We start from the raw sequence: 18,308 nt of genomic DNA on the forward strand, positions 1-18,308 counted from the left end.
AATTTATACACTCCTGTTTATTACTGTAAAGCTAATACAGAGTTTTTCTAATACATAGCAGTTTATAAGATACTTTTTTGCTTGTACCTTAACGCAGTGCTACAAACTATTCAAAATTGCTTAGAAAAGGAGAGAATTATATTGCTGTGCCACAGTTTTTTTCTTGATTTTAAGGTATAGTATCTTCTAGTTCTTTTTGCTAATCCTTCTGTATAGGTATTCTGTTATACATTTTTTGGTGTTTTGGAAAAATAATGAAAGCCTAAGGCCTTACTTAAAGACAGCTACCTATTTTATGTTTCTTTTTAATGACCCCATTCTTTAGCCTCAAGGTTTTTTTAATTTGTTTTCTTAAGGATTAATAGTAAGAGTTTATATGTATAATGTCAGTCAAAACAACAGTCCTGCGGTAATTATTATCCCCATGTTATGGCTGAGGAATTGAAAAAAGCTGTGAATTGATTGCAGTTATGTTAATATTTTAAATTTGGGGGTAAAGACTTTTAATTATGAACTGTATATAAATATTTTAAGCTTTCTTTTATCTTTTGCGTTAAAAGTTGAAAGGTTATAAAATATCCACTTGGTATTCTTACATTATAAGAGCCTGTTTTTATTTTTGACTACTGATAGTTTCACGTTTTTCTTATTTGGATAATAGGCTCACCAGTAAGAAAATGAAGCAGACATAAGTTAAAAAGAAGAAAGTAAATTTCACCCTAAGTTTTCCCACCTTAAGGAAACGACAACCATTAATACTTTGGTTATGTCAGTTGTCTTACCAATCTTTTTTTTCTTAGTTAATTCAAATACTTTTTTTGTTATACATTTTCACATATTTTGGTATTTTTTTCTAAGTTTCTTTTCCACTATTTCCATTTGTCTATTTCTAATCCAATATTATACTTTTTCTGACTGAAGTAGCTTTAACATGTAATAAGGCAAGTCTTCATGGTTTCTTTTTTCGTTATTCCCTTAGCTCTATTCAGATATTAGCATATGAATTCCCCTGTCCCTGTCCCAAAGAAATCTATAAATGCACACCCAAGACACACTCAAAAGACAAAACTGTGTTTTTATTTGGGATTATATTTAATTCATTTCAATTTTAGGAGGATTGACATTTTCATACTTTCTATAAACTTTCACACTCAAAAATATTGTGTATTTGTTTGAAAACTTGCTATTTTATTCTCTCTGTAGATTTCAGGTACACAAATTTGAGTGATTTGTGTTCTTCAGATTGTGGTCATTATCACTGATCTATGGAGGGTTTGTCACAATTTTTTCTTTTATTCATCTTGACTCACACCTTCTCACCCTCCCCAAGAGGTGCTCACTTGGATATATGTCCTAAGACATTTGTGTGTTGGGAAAAACTTATGAAACTTTTTGTGTAGCTTTTTTTTGTGTGGTTTTTTCCTTTGAAGTTCTTCTTTATCTTATTTTATTTTTTAATTGAGATATAATTGACATGTAACATGTTAGTTTCAGGTATAGAGCATGATTCAGTATTTGTATATATTGTGAAATGATTACAGTAAGTTTAGAAGAAATAGTATTAATATTTAGAAGAAATAGTATTAATCCATTACCATACAAATTATTTAAAAAATTTTCTTTTTTTAAATTGTGATGAGCACTTTTAAGATTTACTCTCAACAACTTAAACTATGCAGTATTGTGTTATTATAGTCATCATGCTACACATTATATTCCCATGACATATGTATTATAGCTGAAATTTTGTACCTTTTGACCCCCTTCACCCATTCTGTACACTCCCCACCACTCCCTTCTGGCAGCCACCAATCTGTTCTCTATATCTATGAGCATTTTAGTTGGTTTTGTTTAGGTTTTACATATAAGTGGAATCAAACAGTATTTGCCTTTCTCTGTCTGAGAAAACAAGTATTTCACTTAGCATTAATACCGTCAGGGTCCATCCATGTTTTCACAAATGGCAAGTTTTCATTCTTTTTTATGACTGAATAGTATTCCATTGTGTATAAACACACACACACATACACCACGTCTTCTTTATCCATTCATCCATTATTGGACACTTTATTTCAGTATCTTGGTTATCGTCAATAATGCTGCAATGAATATGGGGGTGCATATGTCTTTTCAAGTTAGTGTTTTTGTTCACATAAATACCCGGAAGTGGAGCTGCTGTATCATGTGGTAAATCTATTTTTAACTTTCTGAGGGACTTTTATGCTCTTTTCCATAATAGTTGCACCAATCTACTTTGCAGCAAACAGTGCACAAGGGTTTCCTTTTCTCCACATCCTGTCCAACATTTATTATTTCTTGGTTTTTGATAAACCATTCTAACAGATGTGATATTTTGTGGTTTTGATTTGCATTTCCCTGATGATTGGTGATGTTGAGCATCTTTTCATGTGCCTGTTGGCCATCTGTATGTCTTTGGAAAAACGTTTATTCAGATCCTCGGCCCATTTTTTAAATGGATTGTTTGGTTTTTTTGCTATTGAACTATATGAGTTCTTTATATATTTTGGATATTTACTCCTTATCAGATATACTATTTGGAAATATTTTCTCCCATTCAATAGATAGCCTTTTCATCTATTGGTGGTTTCCCTTGCTGTGCAGAAGCTTTTTGGTATGATGTACTCCCACTTACTTATTTTTACTTTTGTTGACATTGCTATTGGAGTCAGATCCAAATATTATCACCACGACCTATATCCAGTAGCTTACTGCCTATGTTTTCTCCTAGAGTTTATAGTTTTGGATCTCGCATTCAGGTCTGTAATCCATTTTGAGTTAAATTTTGTGTATAGTGTAACATAGTAGTCTAGTTTATTTTCTTGAATGTAGCTGTTCAATTGTCCCAACATTATTTATTGAAGATACTGTCATTTCCCCATTATATATTCTTGGCTTCTTTGTTGTAAATTAATTGACTACGTATGCATGGATTTACTTCTGGGTTTTCTATTTTGTTCCATTAATCTGTGTGTCTGTTTTTCTGCCTGTATCGTACTGTTTTGATAACTAGGGCTTTGTAATGGAGTTTGAAATTGGGGAGCATGATGCTTCCAGCTTTATTCTTCTTTCTCAAGATTGCTGTGACTATTTGGGGTCTTTTGTGATTCCATACAAATTGTAGCCTTGTGTGTTCTAGTTCTGTGAAAAATGACATTGGAACTTTGATAGGGATTGCATTGTATCTGGATTACTTTCTGTAATATGGACATTTAACAGTATTCTTTCAATCTGTGAGCACAGAATATTTTTCCATTCATTTGTGTCATCTTCAGTTTCTTTCATCAACATTTTGTAGTTTTTATTTTGTACATCTTTCACCTCCTGGGTAACATTTCTTTCTTTCTTTCTTTCTTTTTTTTTTTTTGATGCAGTTGTAAATGACATTGTCTTCCTCATTTCTTTGGTAGTTGTTGGTGTATAGAAATGCAACTGATTTCTGTATATTGATTTTGTATCCTGCAACTTTACTGAATTGAACATTTTTTTTTGTTGCAGTCTTTAGAGTTTTCTATACGTAATGAATTTTTTTCTATAAATGATATTATACTATATCTTATTCTGTGGCTTACCAGTTTTTCCCTTTAAAAAAAAATAAAAAGACCTGACTGTTTTTATTAGGCTCTGTTTTCCTGCACCATATCTTTTGCATAATTTTTTAATCAGTTTGTCAGGTCATCCAAAAACTATTTTTGGTGTTTTGATTGGATTGGCATTAAATTTATAGGTCATCAGGACATACTTACATTAAATCATCGTATCAGTTATCAGTAAACATGGTAGTCAGGTCTTTTGTGTCTTCTATAACAGTTTTAAATTTTCTCCCTTAAAGGCTTGTACATCTTTCATTCCGTTAGTTTATAGATTACCATATTCTGCCATGTATAATGCACATTTTTTTTGCCCAAATTTGTGAGGGAAAAATAAAGATGCACATGTACATGGGTAGTACTCTTTCTGTATCTATGTAAATGTTTTTAATTCTTTTATTTATGCTTAAGAGTTAAAAGTGTAACTCTGGAAATCAATAACGATATCTGTATGCAAAATAATACCGTAGAATATGATAATCAGTTTTGTTGAACTTACAACGAACTTGCAATGACGAAGAGTTCTTGGCCTTCTATGATATTGTAAATTTATTAGCGGTACATAAAATTTCTTGTACTTCATCTGTTCTTGTGTATTGTAATTATTACATAAAATTTCTTGTACCATAAATATGTTAAAAATATAAATGCTAAAATACCTTTATAATACAAAAAACAAGTACCTGAGTGTAAATAAATAACAATTTGAATTAAAAAGTTAAAATGAATGGTTTTTTTCCCTGGAAGTTCAGGCCAAAACCATGAAAGCACGTTATATATGGCAAAATATGGTATATAAGATATGCTATTGAATCTTTCTGTAAACTTTTTGTTAGTCATTTTTACATGTATTTTACATGTATCCAGCAGGTTTGCTTAGTGGATTTTCTTTGTATATTATACTCTCATCGTCAAATAATGACAATTTTAACTTCTTCTAATCCTCATACCTGTTTCTACTTTTATTGTGTCAGCCAAAACCTCTAGTATTATGGTGAGCAGTAGCAGTAATAAACTGACACCTTTGTTTTGTTTCCTCTCTTAAAGGGAATACGTATAAAATTTCTTCATTAAATATGGTGGTTACTATAGCATTTTGTTATATAACTTTTATTAAATTCAAGCTTTCTTCTGTTTCTGGTTTGCTGGTAAGTTCAGTACCTATTTATTTTTAACGTTCTCCAATGCTTTTTTGTGTATTAACTAAGATTAAGATGATCATGACATTTCTTCTCTAGTCTGTTAATGTAAAAGTACACAGACATTAAGCGATATTTACATTATAAGATGAACCCTAGTTATTGATTATGTATGTTTAGGGTATGTGTATGTGCACATACATGTTTTTCCTTCTGAATTCAGTTTGCTAATATCTTGTTTAGGTTGCTTGTGTCTGGACAGTAACCCTTCTTTCTGGTCCAAGAACAACTTGTGTAAATGATGAGTACTGCACCTAACACTTTTGAGATTAGAGGTTTTGGATTACCGTTTCAATTTCTTTAGTAGTTATTGACTTATTCCTGTTTTAAATTTATTCTAATAATTTATTCTAATAATAATTTATTTATTCTGATAATAATTTGTGTTGAGGTTTAATCATTTAGCATATTGTTAGAAATCATAAGAGCCATCTTACTGTTTTTTTCTTGGGGAGGTAATTTCATACATTTATTTCTGCTCTCATTTCCTTCTTGGTTACTCTATTGCTCTTTTGCTAGCTTCAGTTTTTATATAGCTCACTAGTTTTCAGACAGCCTTATTTTTTTGTATTGAATTTGTTGCCTAAGTTTTTACATGCAGGGTTTTCATTGTCATTCAGTTCTCGATATCTTGTTTTCTTTTTCCTTAATATAGTTTTTTTTTTAAATCAAAAGGTTGTCAAGTGTTGTTTTTCTTGGTTTCCAGATGTGGGATGTATTATTATTATTATTATTATTATTATTATTATTATTATTAAATAGACTATTTTGGAGCCATTTTAGGTTCATAGCAAAATTGAGCACAAAGTAGAGTTCTTCCCAGATACACCCTCTCCCCACATACATACAGCCTTCTCTACTATCAACATGGGCCACTACAGTGATACATTTGTTAGTCAATGAACATACATTGAGACATCATTACCACCCAAAATCCAGTTTACATTAGGGTTCACTCTTGGTGTGCATTCTGTGAGTCTGACAAATGTATAATGACATGTATCCATCATGATAATATCATGCAGAATAGTTTCAGTGCCTTAAAAATCCTGTGTTGCATCATCTATAATGTATGATGTTGAGCATCTTTTCATTTGCTTGTTTGCCGTCTGTATGCCTTTTTGGTTAGGTACCTGTTCAGATCTTTTGTACATTTTTTAATTGAGTTATTTATTTTCTCAGTGTTGAGTTTAAAGAATTCTTTGTATATATTGGATAAATCCTTTATGAGATGTGTCTTTTGCTCCCAGTTTGTGGCTTTTCTTCTTACTATGTTGACTATCTTTGGCAGAGGAGAAGTTTTTAATTTTAATGAAGTTCAGGCTAGAAATTATTTCATGGATTGTGCCTTTGGGTGACTTATTTTTTATAAGGTATACTTTTTTTGCGTTACGATCAGAAAACACAGTCTAGAAGATACTGATTCTTTGTGGTTTATTAAAGCTTCATTTATGTTGTATTTACCAGTCTACTAGTCCCTCTTTTTCCATTAGGGTTTTTGCTTTAAACTCTGTTTAGGTGGGACAAACAGCTGTCATAGCTATTTTTACTTTTTTTTTTTTTTTTTTCCTCGTAAAAACTTGTATATTATGAGTAGAATTTTTTTTTCCATTTTTAATGCCAGCTAGTTACTGTCAATTTAGATATTTTTGTATATTTATCTTATAGACAGTTATTATTGCCAAATTCCCTGGATAATTAGAATAGGGTTTTGTTTTTGTTTTTTTTAATTTTATAGATTTCATTTTAGTCTTTAGCATAAAGTCTAGGGAATTTATCTATTTCCTAACATGACAATCATTTCATTTTATTGTTATGCTATATTTGTTGAATTATAGTGATTGCAGACTTACGTTTCGGTCATTATTTTAATGGAAGAGCCTTTAGAATGATTTTTATTGTTTTTTTTGATAAATTGCCCTTTATCATTTAGGTATTTTTTTTATTATTTGAGGATTTTGTTTTTTAATACTTGTGTATTTTCACAATTTTCGGGATATGGTTTGATCATACCAAATCTGTTAGTGTGATTGCGTGTTTTCTTTTTTCATTTTGCGAATAGAAATAGTTTATAGATTTCCCAATATTGAACCACCCTTACACTTCTACAATGAATTCTACTTGGTCAAAGTGTATACATTGCAGAATTCTCTTGGCTAGTATTTTATTTAAATTGTTACATTTATATTCATAAGTAGCATTGCCTGCTTTTCTTTTTGGATACCTTTCTGTTGAGTTTTATTACTAATTAAGAACATTTCATCTTTATGATCAGAAATGATATTATAATTTTCTGTTCTTTAAAGGTTATATACTCTGTGAAATCATCAGCCTGGGTATCTTTCATTTGCTTCTATGGCAATTGGAATAGTCAAATGTAATGTGTTTCTTCTGGGTTGAATTTTGGTAATTTACGAGGAAATCATTTCCTCTCTATCTTGAAATTGGTTGTAAATCTGTTCTGTATCTGTGATTATCTTCTTCCTCATTTTTAATCTTATAATTTGACTTTTTCTTATTTTCCTTGTTTAGAGTAGTCAGGGGATCTTTCTACCTAGTTAGTGTTTAGATTTAGTAATTTTTTTCTTTTTCAGTTTTTCAGTTGAGCCTTATACATTGTAATATTACTTATGTGTATATAAATATGTGTCTATTACATATACATTATTGAATTTATTCAATAATTAATAATTATACAGGGGGTGCCAAAAAATGTATACATATTTTAAAAAAGGAAAAAATTGTATTAAAATTGTAATAATATATACCGATAATGAAAGATGAATACAAGTCATGTATGTATACATGTTTTTGGCACCCCTGGTATATGTGCATTTTATGCCCAGTTTTTTGCCTTGAAAATATAGTCTGTATATATATTTTGCCACTACATATTATTTGCTACAGTGTCTTACTCTTTTTATTTAACACTGCATCTTAGATATTTTCCATTGTGTTACAAATAGATTGCATAAGATACATCTATAATATGACTGCACCATAATTGAACTGTTTTGCTATGGGTGGGTATTGAATTCTCTCTCATTATTCACAATTGCAAGTAATCCTGTAGACAGCATCCTTGTACATCTTTGCAAGTCTATAAGTGGGATTTTATGGAGTAAAATTTCAGGATCAATAGATGTTTGCGTTTTTAATTTTGTAAGAACTAGTAAATTGCCCTCCAGAGAAATAATGCTAATTTAATTCCCGACAGTACCATGAGACTGCCCTTTTCTTTACAGCCTTTGCCATTGTATACTAATATCTTTAATTGTCATTTATTTGATGAGCAAAAAGTTTCATTTTAATGTGTACCTCTTTGATTAATGAAGTTGAACATCTAATTATCTGTACTGAGTTGTAAATAGCCACGCTTATTTTTCCATTAGATTTGTCTTGTTGATTGCAGTGGACTTTTCTTTATTAAGGATGATTTTTAATGCCTTATTTTGCAAATATAGATTGTTGGTTTATCATTTGTAAAAATGTTAACTTTAGATTGATTCCCCAAAACTGCCATTTATGTCAACAGTATTTTATTAGTACAGTAACTATGTCAGTAATAAAATAATTTGGGGAATAGTGTCATCTGTGGCAAAAGTTCAAAGTAATACTAAAGATTCAGTGTAAGGAATGTTTTAACAACTTTTGCAAGGCCTGAAAGCCACTAATCTTACAGATGAAAGTAATTTTTCCTGACTTTGGCCCATTCAAAATATATTAATATGCGTAAGTCTTTGATAGGTTCCCCGATTCTGCAAAGGTAGACTAAATCTTTGATAGGCAGCTTTTGCTTATTGCTCTGGAGATGTACTTAAAAAAATAATAATTTTGTAAGAAAGTATGATTTAGCAATAGACTATGCTTTTGCTAGTCTACCAGTAATATGACTATCAGTAATAACTACTTGCCATAAGTCATATTTTATGAAGACAACTTTCCAGTTATTAGTTGTTGATATATCCTTTAATGTTTTATGCCGTTCTTCATCTTATACTCAATATTCAGATATATTTGTTTTAAAATTTTTGTTTTAAAATATTAATTTTGGCTAAAAGCAAAATAAATTATAGTTTTTCTTTAAGTTACAGATTAGATCATTTTAAGGAAAAGGAATAAAAAATATTACCAGATAAATCATTTTTCTCCAAAATTGACTTCTGTAAGTGAATTTGGCATTAGTACAGAATTTATATTACTGTCTGAAATGATTGTTTCTTTGATGCAAAGAGTTGGAGCTTTGTTCCTTAATAGGACCTTAGTTTGGCCTGGGACAGTATTGTAATAAGCTCAAAGAATTAAGTGGTAATTGACGCAAAGCAATTAGTACGGACTTAATATTCAGTATTTGATTGGAAATTTATCTTTTCTTATTGATAATTAGACTGTTCCTGAATACAGCAAGCTTCAAACAGTATTTTGGCATGAGTAAAATGTCTCTCAGAAGCAAATATAACTGAATTGTTCTAGTTTGGTAATTTATTTCCTGAATCACTCTGCACAAGTTATTAACCCTCCTAAGACTTGGTTTCCTTATTTGTAAAATGGGGGTAATGGTCGGACCTGCTTTGTAGTGTAGCTATAAGACTCAAATAAAGTAATAGATAGTGAATACTACTAAATTCCTTACTATTTGTGTTAACTGGTGTGTATACTTCTCCTTTTCCTCCCCATTATTTGGTCAAGTGTACCTTATCCCTTGGTTTCATTCCATCATCTCCTAAGTTTATTTCTGGTAAACAGCTTCTTTCCTTAATGCCCTTTAGCAGATGTGTCTTGGGAATTTTAAATACATTTGTGGAACCTACAGATTTCTCTTTTGATAGTGCAGTCCTGAGAAGTTCATTTCTTAAAAAATAAAAACAAACCTCTTTATCCAAACACCATTTAATTTATGAAACAGCATTACCCATATAGTTGAAGCTTTTGTATATATATATCTAATTGCATCACCTTTTGATTAGAAGATGTTAAAATAGGTGATAACAGCAAGCTGAGTATTTTCCAGCAGTTATTTAATGTATGTTCCAGAGAGATTATTATTATCTTGTGTAATACATTTTGCTAGAACAAGTTAAAGAATTTCACACATCTTTGGAACTATCTATCCTGCTGCATCATTCAGAAATTCATTCTTTAGTAACCAAATGACTTAGTGAATCTATAGGAAGGGCCAATCATGTTGTTACCAAATTTTATCAAGTTCTTTCTAATGGTTATCTATAATTCCTTCACATTAACTCTTAACTCTCTTCTCAAAATTTATAGAAAATAATCATCTTACATATAACATTGTATGTCAACTGTAATTGAAAAATATATATTTTTTAAATGATCTTACCTCACCTCGTCTACCTTTGTTCAAATTACATCACTTTATGTCCTTAAGTCATCTTGTTCTCCATTCCCACATTTTGCAAATGTTTCTTAAGTTAGTTAGTTTTCTATTAGCATATTTAGTTTTACCACTTAACATGTCTGAAATTAGGATGCATTCTCTAATTCATGGTTTCTTATGATCTCTGTTCTCCAGGCAGCAGTTATGGCTAGTTGTGCATGATTGAACAGCAAAAGTGCCAACATCAGAAGAATGAATGTCAGTGGTTTAGAAGAAAATCCTAGAAATAATTGCACAGCACTCTTTTTATCAGCTAGGAATAAAATGATAATGGTGAGAGAGTAGGAAACGCAATGAATCACATGTATTTAGCTACATTTCCAAAGCAGATATTAAAAGTAGGTCTGCTCTATTTAATAAATTGATAAAGAAGAAAGATTGGTCAGCTTTAAATAACTACAGAAGAAAATTAAGAACCAGTAGCAGTGGTTTTTACTTTATTTTCTTTTTAAATAAATGCTACATTGCCGGTATTCTTGGTGCCACAGAGAATATTGTGTGAAATATAATGGACATCAGCAACTCTTGATACAAAAAGTGGTCTCGGTGTGAAGTCTTAAGAAATAGCTTAATTTTATTTGCCTATTTTCCTTTTTTTTATATATTCATAAAAATAATGTGATAAAAACCAATGTCTAAATAAGAATAAATCCTTTCAAAAAAGTTTAACATAAAATCTGAGTGGTAGAAAGCATGCAATAGTTTGACAGTGCTTTTACTTTTTCTTTCTTAGAGGTATGTACTGTAATGTTTTGTCTTAGATTTGAAGAAATGTGGTAAAGATCATCCATATAACCCTCTTTCAAGCATACTTGTTAACCATCTGAAAAATCTGCCAGAACTGGACTTAGTACCTTTGATCTCATCAAGTAATTCATTCATTCATGATTCCTTGTAAAACTACTTTTTAAAAACCACTTTATTAAGGTATGATCGACATATAAAAAACTGTACATATTTAATGTGTACAAGTGGATTGTTTTGGGAATAAGTATACACCTGTGAAACTATCACCATAATCAAGGCCATGGATTTCTATGACCTCTCAGAATTTCCTCCCAGGCCCTTCATTTGTGTGTGTGGTAGCCTTGTATATATAACTCTTAACAAACCTTTGAGGCTTAATGTCTATCGATACCTTAGGTTTTACTGGGAACTTTTTGAAGATTCTTAGTAGTTCTTTTGGACCCCAATAGTTGGGACCCCCAAGCTAGTTTTATATAGAATGTATGAAATATATGAAACTTTATCTCCCCTATCTTGTTGAGGCATTTGGATTCATATTTTATCTCTGTTAAATTTCACCTTGTTGATTATTAAATTCTGATTGTCATCCAGAACCATCCTTTCTAATTTTGACAGCTGCGTCTTTACAGTATGTCAGTTTAGAACTTTATCCAACTTGATGTTAAATATTCTGTGGATTTGTGTTGTTGCGCTCATGAATCAGTCCGCTACTACATTAGCATCTAGTTCATGTATTCTCTTTTACCCATAAGGCATAGATTTGTGTTGCTGAGAGATTGTCTTATGTGCTTAAGTTACAAAGGTACTGTTCTTAGGAGAACAGACATATCCTTACCATTCTGAGACTTTGTAGAGAGATCCTAAAACCTGAATTGATCGATACTTCTTTTTAAGTACATTTACAATCTGATTTTCAGTTATTTCCCTACTTGCATTGATGAATTATTCTAAATGACTTAAACTGTCAAAAGTGTGCCCATTTTGTACTTTTTTCATTTAGTGCTTTGAAACTAATGTCAGTGGCACTGTTAAGTAATTTAACTGTTTTTGTAATTTTTTTTTTCTTTAGAAGTCAATGTGGACTGAACATAAATCACCTGATGGAAGGACTTACTACTATAATACTGAAACAAAACAGTCTACTTGGGAGAAACCAGATGATCTTAAAACACCTGCTGAGGTAAAAGTTTGAGGGCTGGAAATTAGGGATTGTTAAGTAGATTGGGTCTTTTTTTTTTTAAGGCTTTCCTAAATGTTTGACTATCTAGAATCTAGATAGTACTGCTTATGTCTCAGAAAGGCATTCAGAGGAGTAAAGGGTTAATAAAATGTCACCAATTGGTAAGAAGACAAAACTCATTCCCTTTTTTGAACAGACCAATTTTATTTACTGATTTCCCCCTGCTCAGGAACCCTTGTTGCGTGGCATCAATTTGTGAAAGATGATATAAAAAATAAATTGGAAGGAAAAAAGGGACTGTCTGTGACTACCCTTTATTTTTTTAAATTCATATTTCAAATTGTTTTTCTGTTCATAGCAAAGCTGCATGATTTCTACTGAGTTCTTAAAATTTCCAATTGGGTTGAGTTAATGGAGATGAAATTAAATTACAACTACTTCCTTCTCTTAGAGTGGGAAATTGCCTATCTCTGGAAAATACCTTCCCAGAAGTATGTATTTTTCATTTTATGATGCAAGTTTTATCATTTAAAATAATGCAGATAAGGAAGTAAAATTGAAGGAATAAACTGAGTAAGCAGTACTGCACATGAGGAATTCTGGAGTCCTAAAGGTTTTTCCTGGTTGGCAGCATATCTTTAGTTTTCCCCTCTTACTTAAAAGTATTTTCCAGCCACCATACTAATATGCACTGCAATACTTTGGAGGGGAGGTTGGTAGATAATTATATTTTTTTATTTATCCTCATATTAACATAGTGAGATTTATCAGTTATATATTTTCCCAAGACTCTGTCTGCATATGAGGTTTCAATAACGTTCTCATGCTACCCTAACCAATTCTATGTATTAGGTTTTAAGTATATCATACTTACATTGTTTCCTTATATAAGGTAATTCACATAGATTTGTAATAAATTATTTAGTGTGAAGCTGAAATCTAAGCATGACTAATCCATATTTTGCTTTTTCCCAAATTTTATGGTTTTCATACTTGTATTAGTATTTGAGAAGTCTGTGAAATGTGGATGGTAATTTTTACCTGTGACGGGGTTATAAATGGCAAGAGCACATAGGATTTGAAATTCAGATTGACCTGGTTTTGAATCTTGCCTCTGCCTCTTAATAGGTATATTATCTTAGACAAGTTACTTTCTCTAAGTAACAGTATAAATTTGGAATAACAGTATAAATGTTACTGTATTGTAAAGATTAAATAATATTTTCAAATCTTAACACCACTATTAAGTATGTTGTAATTGGCAGCTATATACTATCATCTCGCAAGCTTTAGAATTGTATAGGTTGATAATATCTAGTAAAAATAGTGATGTAAATGATGAGTGATATTAAATATAGAGGTTGCCAAAAAAATATATACACATTTTAAGAAAGGAAAAAACTGTATTAAAATTGTAATAATATATGCTGATAACAAAAGATGAATACAAGTCATGTGTATACATTTTTTTTTTTTGGCACCCTGGTATATTACTGTTAACTAAAGGTTTTTATTTTCTTTCAGCAACTTTTATCTAAATGCCCCTGGAAAGAGTACAAATCTGACTCTGGGAAGCCTTACTATTATAATTCTCAAACAAAAGAATCCCGCTGGGCCAAACCTAAAGAACTTGAGGATCTTGAAGGTAAAACAGAAAAAAATAATTCTTAATATTAATTTTATACATATATATGTCATTCACACTGAAACAATCCTTAATAAATAGGATTGTTCAAAGGCCTTATTTTGTTTTAATTAAATATTTGAACATTTTAAGTGGTATAAAGTTTTATGGGCTCTTATTTTCTTGTTGCTCTAGATCTCAGTTCTATAGATTTTAAATAGATTTTTATTTGATTTGATTCCACTGAAACTAGGATACCAGAATACCATTGTTGCTGGAAGTCTTATTACAAAATCAAACCTGCATGGTGAGCTGCTTTGATAATTCATTTTCTGTCATTATTTAACAATTTTTAGAGTATATCACTAATGTTCACTAACCACAATTGGATAAAATCTGCAGTGAGAAATCTAATTCAAAGAATTCCTTTCCCTTAAGGGTTATATTATAAATGAGCTTGTAGCTTTTCAAGTTGTACTCTGATTTTTAAAAATTATTTACCATTGCAAATTGAACAAGGACATCATGTACAAAATTTCTAAATATAGCTGTGAGTGTTGGTGCATACATGGAATTTGACTGACCCCATTTAGCAGATCACAGAGAATTTTGAATCCCTCTTAGTTTAAATTTTAATAGATTGTAAGACTGTGCATTTAATGCTGATTTTAATATTAGCACAACATGGCAAAATAGCCCTTATGTTAGTTATGGGAGAATTAAGGTAAGCAAGATGTCATGCCTGTCTTACAAAGGGAAGAATTTTAAACATTCTCAGCTATTCAAAATACCCCTTAAAACGTAGAAATACTACCTAATATGAAACCCAGGACTTAAAATAGCAAAGATTATGAGTAAGAATTGAGAATTTAGTTCTTTTACTTTCACTTCTAATAGAATCTGGTGTCATAAACTATTATCAGGTCAAAAGCAACAGACTGTAGAAGAATGGGACTAATAAAGTAGTCTTCAATGTGGAATGACATCTGACAAGAAAGAGAATAAAAAATTAAAGGCACTGTGGTCTTAAGTCTATTTTCCCTGTGTCATCTCATTAGCTTAGGTGATCATTGTATCTTAGATGACCATTTGTATCTGAAAAGTATGTTCATATATATTAATAACGACAAACCCCTCTACTGTGTTTTATCAGCCATCCTAAACAAATTTTCAGAAATGATTGTTTTTAAAATATTTTCAGTTAAGCTTATATTATCACTTCATGAAGCACCTCATTCCCTGATGATTCCAAATAAGATATTTTTGTTACCCCTAAAAAAACTTTACTTTAGAAAGCTGAAATATTGAGTGCAAATCTTTAAAGCTGAATTTAAATTTCTATATTAGCGGTGGCTAATAATATTGTTGATGGGTAGATCCCCAGTTTATTCATGTAAAGGCCTGTCAAGCTCATTTCTGATACAACCCTACTATGAATAGTTGGTGTGCATAACTATTTATCTCTACCTGTCAATGCTAGTATGTAGGCGCTGGAATTTCAAAATACGTATTTGATCCTGTTTTGAATTTAATGACTTAAAAAATAGTTTTATCTCTGGGGAAAATACTATTTTATTCCAAAATTATGCAAATACTTTCAGGGAGTTTTTGCAGTAGCCAGCAATCTTTGGGAAAGCAGCAGTATGGGGAGAAACTTTCCTAAAAACTATTCAAATTTGTTTTCATTCTTTAATTGCTGTCCTGGAACTTTGGAGCAAGTATTTGCTCTGTAAAAGTATTGATTTTTTTTTTTTTGATAAATCTTATTGTATGAAACTTCTTTATCTCCTTTTAAAGTTTGTTTTCAGTGATTGTATTTAAAAACTATGTAGTACATAACTTCTTTTTTTTCTTTAATAGCAATGATCAAAGCTGAAGAAAGCAGGTAAGCAATTTTACACATCTATACCTATTTACAAATTTATCTCCTAAATATTCTTGTTTTAACTGTCTGCATAAAGATTGTTTAACGTGTTAGACCTGATGGTTTGGTGTCTTTGGAGGATTTGGGGGTGGGAAGAGGGCTATTTACTCAAGATACACAAATGATGCTTGACTAGACAGTGATTATTTAAATTTGGGCTGCATCATTTATAAGTTAAGATGATTGTTCTAAGAAAGTCCAAAATTTGGTTTGAGTTAATTTGGGAATGAATGAAGTATTATGTCCATATACCATGTTTCCCTGAAAATAAGACCGGGTATTATATTAATTTATGCTCCAAAAGACATATTAGGGCTTATGTTCAGGGGATATCATCCTGAAAAACCATGCTAGGACTTATTTTCCGGTTAGGTCTTATTTTCGGGAAACACGGTATCTCTTTATTCAGGTTTTTCTTTTAATGGGTGAAATGGATGAAATTTAACATTCTTGTAGAAACATATGATGTAGGTCAGATTTTGGCATAATGCAATCTGATGGGGCGTTTTGTAAATGAAAACAATTACTAGACTTGGGAAGTGCAAAATGTTGCCTGAGTGCCTATCATAAATATTATCAACATTATCACAAATATTTTTCGTAAATTAACTAAATCCATTTTCTTTCTGTGGTTTTAATTTTTTTGAATGACTTAATAGTTTGGCAGCACTGCCTTTTTTCCTTTTTAAGCATTTCTCTTGTTTATTTGTTTCAATGATAATTGAAAACTGGCTTTATTTGGCTTTGTGGTTATTGGTAATGAAATGACTGGTTTTCTCTTTTTTTCATCTATAGTAAGCAAGAAGAGTGCAGCACAGCGACAGCCCCAGTCCCTACAACAGAAATTCCGACCACAATGAGCACCATGGCTGCTGCAGAAGCAGCAGCTGCTGTTGTTGCAGCAGCAGCAGCCGCAGCCGCAGCTGCTGCTGCAGCCAATGCCAGTGGTTCCACCTCTGCTTCCAATACTGTGGGTGGAACTGTTCCAGTTGTTCCTGAGCCTGAAGTTACTTCAATTGTTGCTACTGTTGTAGATAATGAAAACACAGTAACAATTTCAACTGAAGAACAAGCACAACTTACTAGTACGCCTGCTGGTCAGGATCAAAGTGGTGAAGTGTCTAGTAATGCTGGAGAAGAAACTACAAAGCAGGAAACCGTAGCTGAGTAAGTTTAGTAGCTTGTCTCCTGCAAATCAGTACCAGACAAGAAATTGCCAATTTAGTCAGTGGCCATTAAGTGTTACTATTTTGAGAATCAAAGCATAAGTCTTTAGCTAGTAAATCACTTTTAAGGTCATGCTATCAAACTGTTGTAAAACTAATCCACAGAAGTTTTTGGAAGCAGAGCTGAGGATATGGTGAGGCACAAATTTAAAGGTGCCAAAAACTTCAGTAATCAAGATATATCATACTGTAGTGTAATATTTTAAAACAAAATCAAAAAGTCTATGATTAATAAAATACCAAAATTTGAAATAAAGACAAGATTGGTATTATTTTCTTTCTTTTGCCTCAGTCTCAAATATGGCTTAAGGCACAGCACTGCAAGGAAGTGTGCTGTCGTTTGATATTGAACAAACAAGCAAAAATTAAGTAGACAAAAATAAAGATTAACAACAGGATGTAGGAAAACTACTAGATTAAATTGGTACAATTTTTGATTAAAGCAAAGTAGCTGCATGTCTCAGTTGTACAGTTTGCAAGTATTTGCATACCCTGTAATCTAGTAATATCTCACATAGCTATTATGCTTTATGCAGCTATAAAAAGTAACCTTGGCTATGCTTGACTTGAATGATGTCCGTATATATAAAATTGTTAACCATGATGTGACAATTTAAACATGATCATCCATCTTAATATTTAAGCACATTGCTTTCATCTATTACCCTTTTTTGTAAATCTTTTTCTTGTATACATTTCTCAAAGTGAAATTAGCTTTATAATTTTTCTGATGTGTAGAAGTTAAAAAAAAATCTATTGTATATTTGAAGACATAAAAGAGTAATTGTTAACATTTATATTTTGCTCTTTTTCTATGCATTTAAAATCCATGCATATATATATATATATGAGACACCTTCCACATCGATAGAAATACATATACCTCATCATGTTGAATGATGGAATATTTATTACTACATTTACATAAATTTTAAGTGTTTCTAGTAGACATTTAGACTTTTTGGAGTAACATTCTTGTACATCTTTTTATACTTACTGTATTTTTTCCACAATAATTTGTTTTTCTATGTTTAGGTAAAATGTGAAGGGATCATATAGGAGACTTCTAAAATTGTCAAATTTCATCACATACTTAAATTTTTCTAAGTGATGCAAATGTTTATTTAAATAACAAATAGGATGTTTAAATTTCTCTCTAGTTTTACTCCCAAAAAAGAAGAGGAGGAAAGCCAACCAGCAAAAAAAACCTATACTTGGAATACAAAAGAGGAGGCAAAGCAAGCATTTAAAGAATTATTGAAAGAAAAGGTATTTCTATTACAGATTTTTATATGACATACAGTAATTTTCTAGTAAGTGGGGTTATTCTTTAGTGCAGTCATAATTACTCTGAGGCCTTTATTGGAAGTACGAATTTCATAAACTGTTGTAGCTGCAA

At 31.1% G+C, this 18,308-nt stretch overlaps 1 protein-coding gene across 8 annotated transcripts in view; it reads left to right on the plus strand.

The window, feature by feature from the left end:
* PRPF40A (pre-mRNA processing factor 40 homolog A) overlaps positions 1-18,308 on the plus strand; it is a 53,529-nt gene that overhangs the window by 18,441 nt on the left and 16,780 nt on the right. For 6 of the 8 annotated variants that reach the window (XM_033111643.1, XM_033111644.1, XM_033111642.1 and 3 more), the window contains 6 exons: positions 12,025-12,135; positions 13,660-13,780; positions 14,013-14,066; positions 15,620-15,644; positions 16,479-16,850; positions 18,070-18,178. In XM_033111643.1, coding sequence (XP_032967534.1) covers positions 12,025-12,135; positions 13,660-13,780; positions 14,013-14,066; positions 15,620-15,644; positions 16,479-16,850; positions 18,070-18,178 — 792 coding nt within the window. The remainder of the gene's footprint in view (positions 1-12,024; positions 12,136-13,659; positions 13,781-14,012; positions 14,067-15,619; positions 15,645-16,478; positions 16,851-18,069; positions 18,179-18,308) is intronic. The other 2 variants (XM_033111646.1, XM_033111645.1) reach the window with 1 other exon arrangement.

Source organism: Rhinolophus ferrumequinum, chromosome 8, assembly GCF_004115265.2.
Source record: "Rhinolophus ferrumequinum isolate MPI-CBG mRhiFer1 chromosome 8, mRhiFer1_v1.p, whole genome shotgun sequence".
NCBI classification, from domain to species: domain Eukaryota; kingdom Metazoa; phylum Chordata; class Mammalia; order Chiroptera; family Rhinolophidae; genus Rhinolophus; species Rhinolophus ferrumequinum.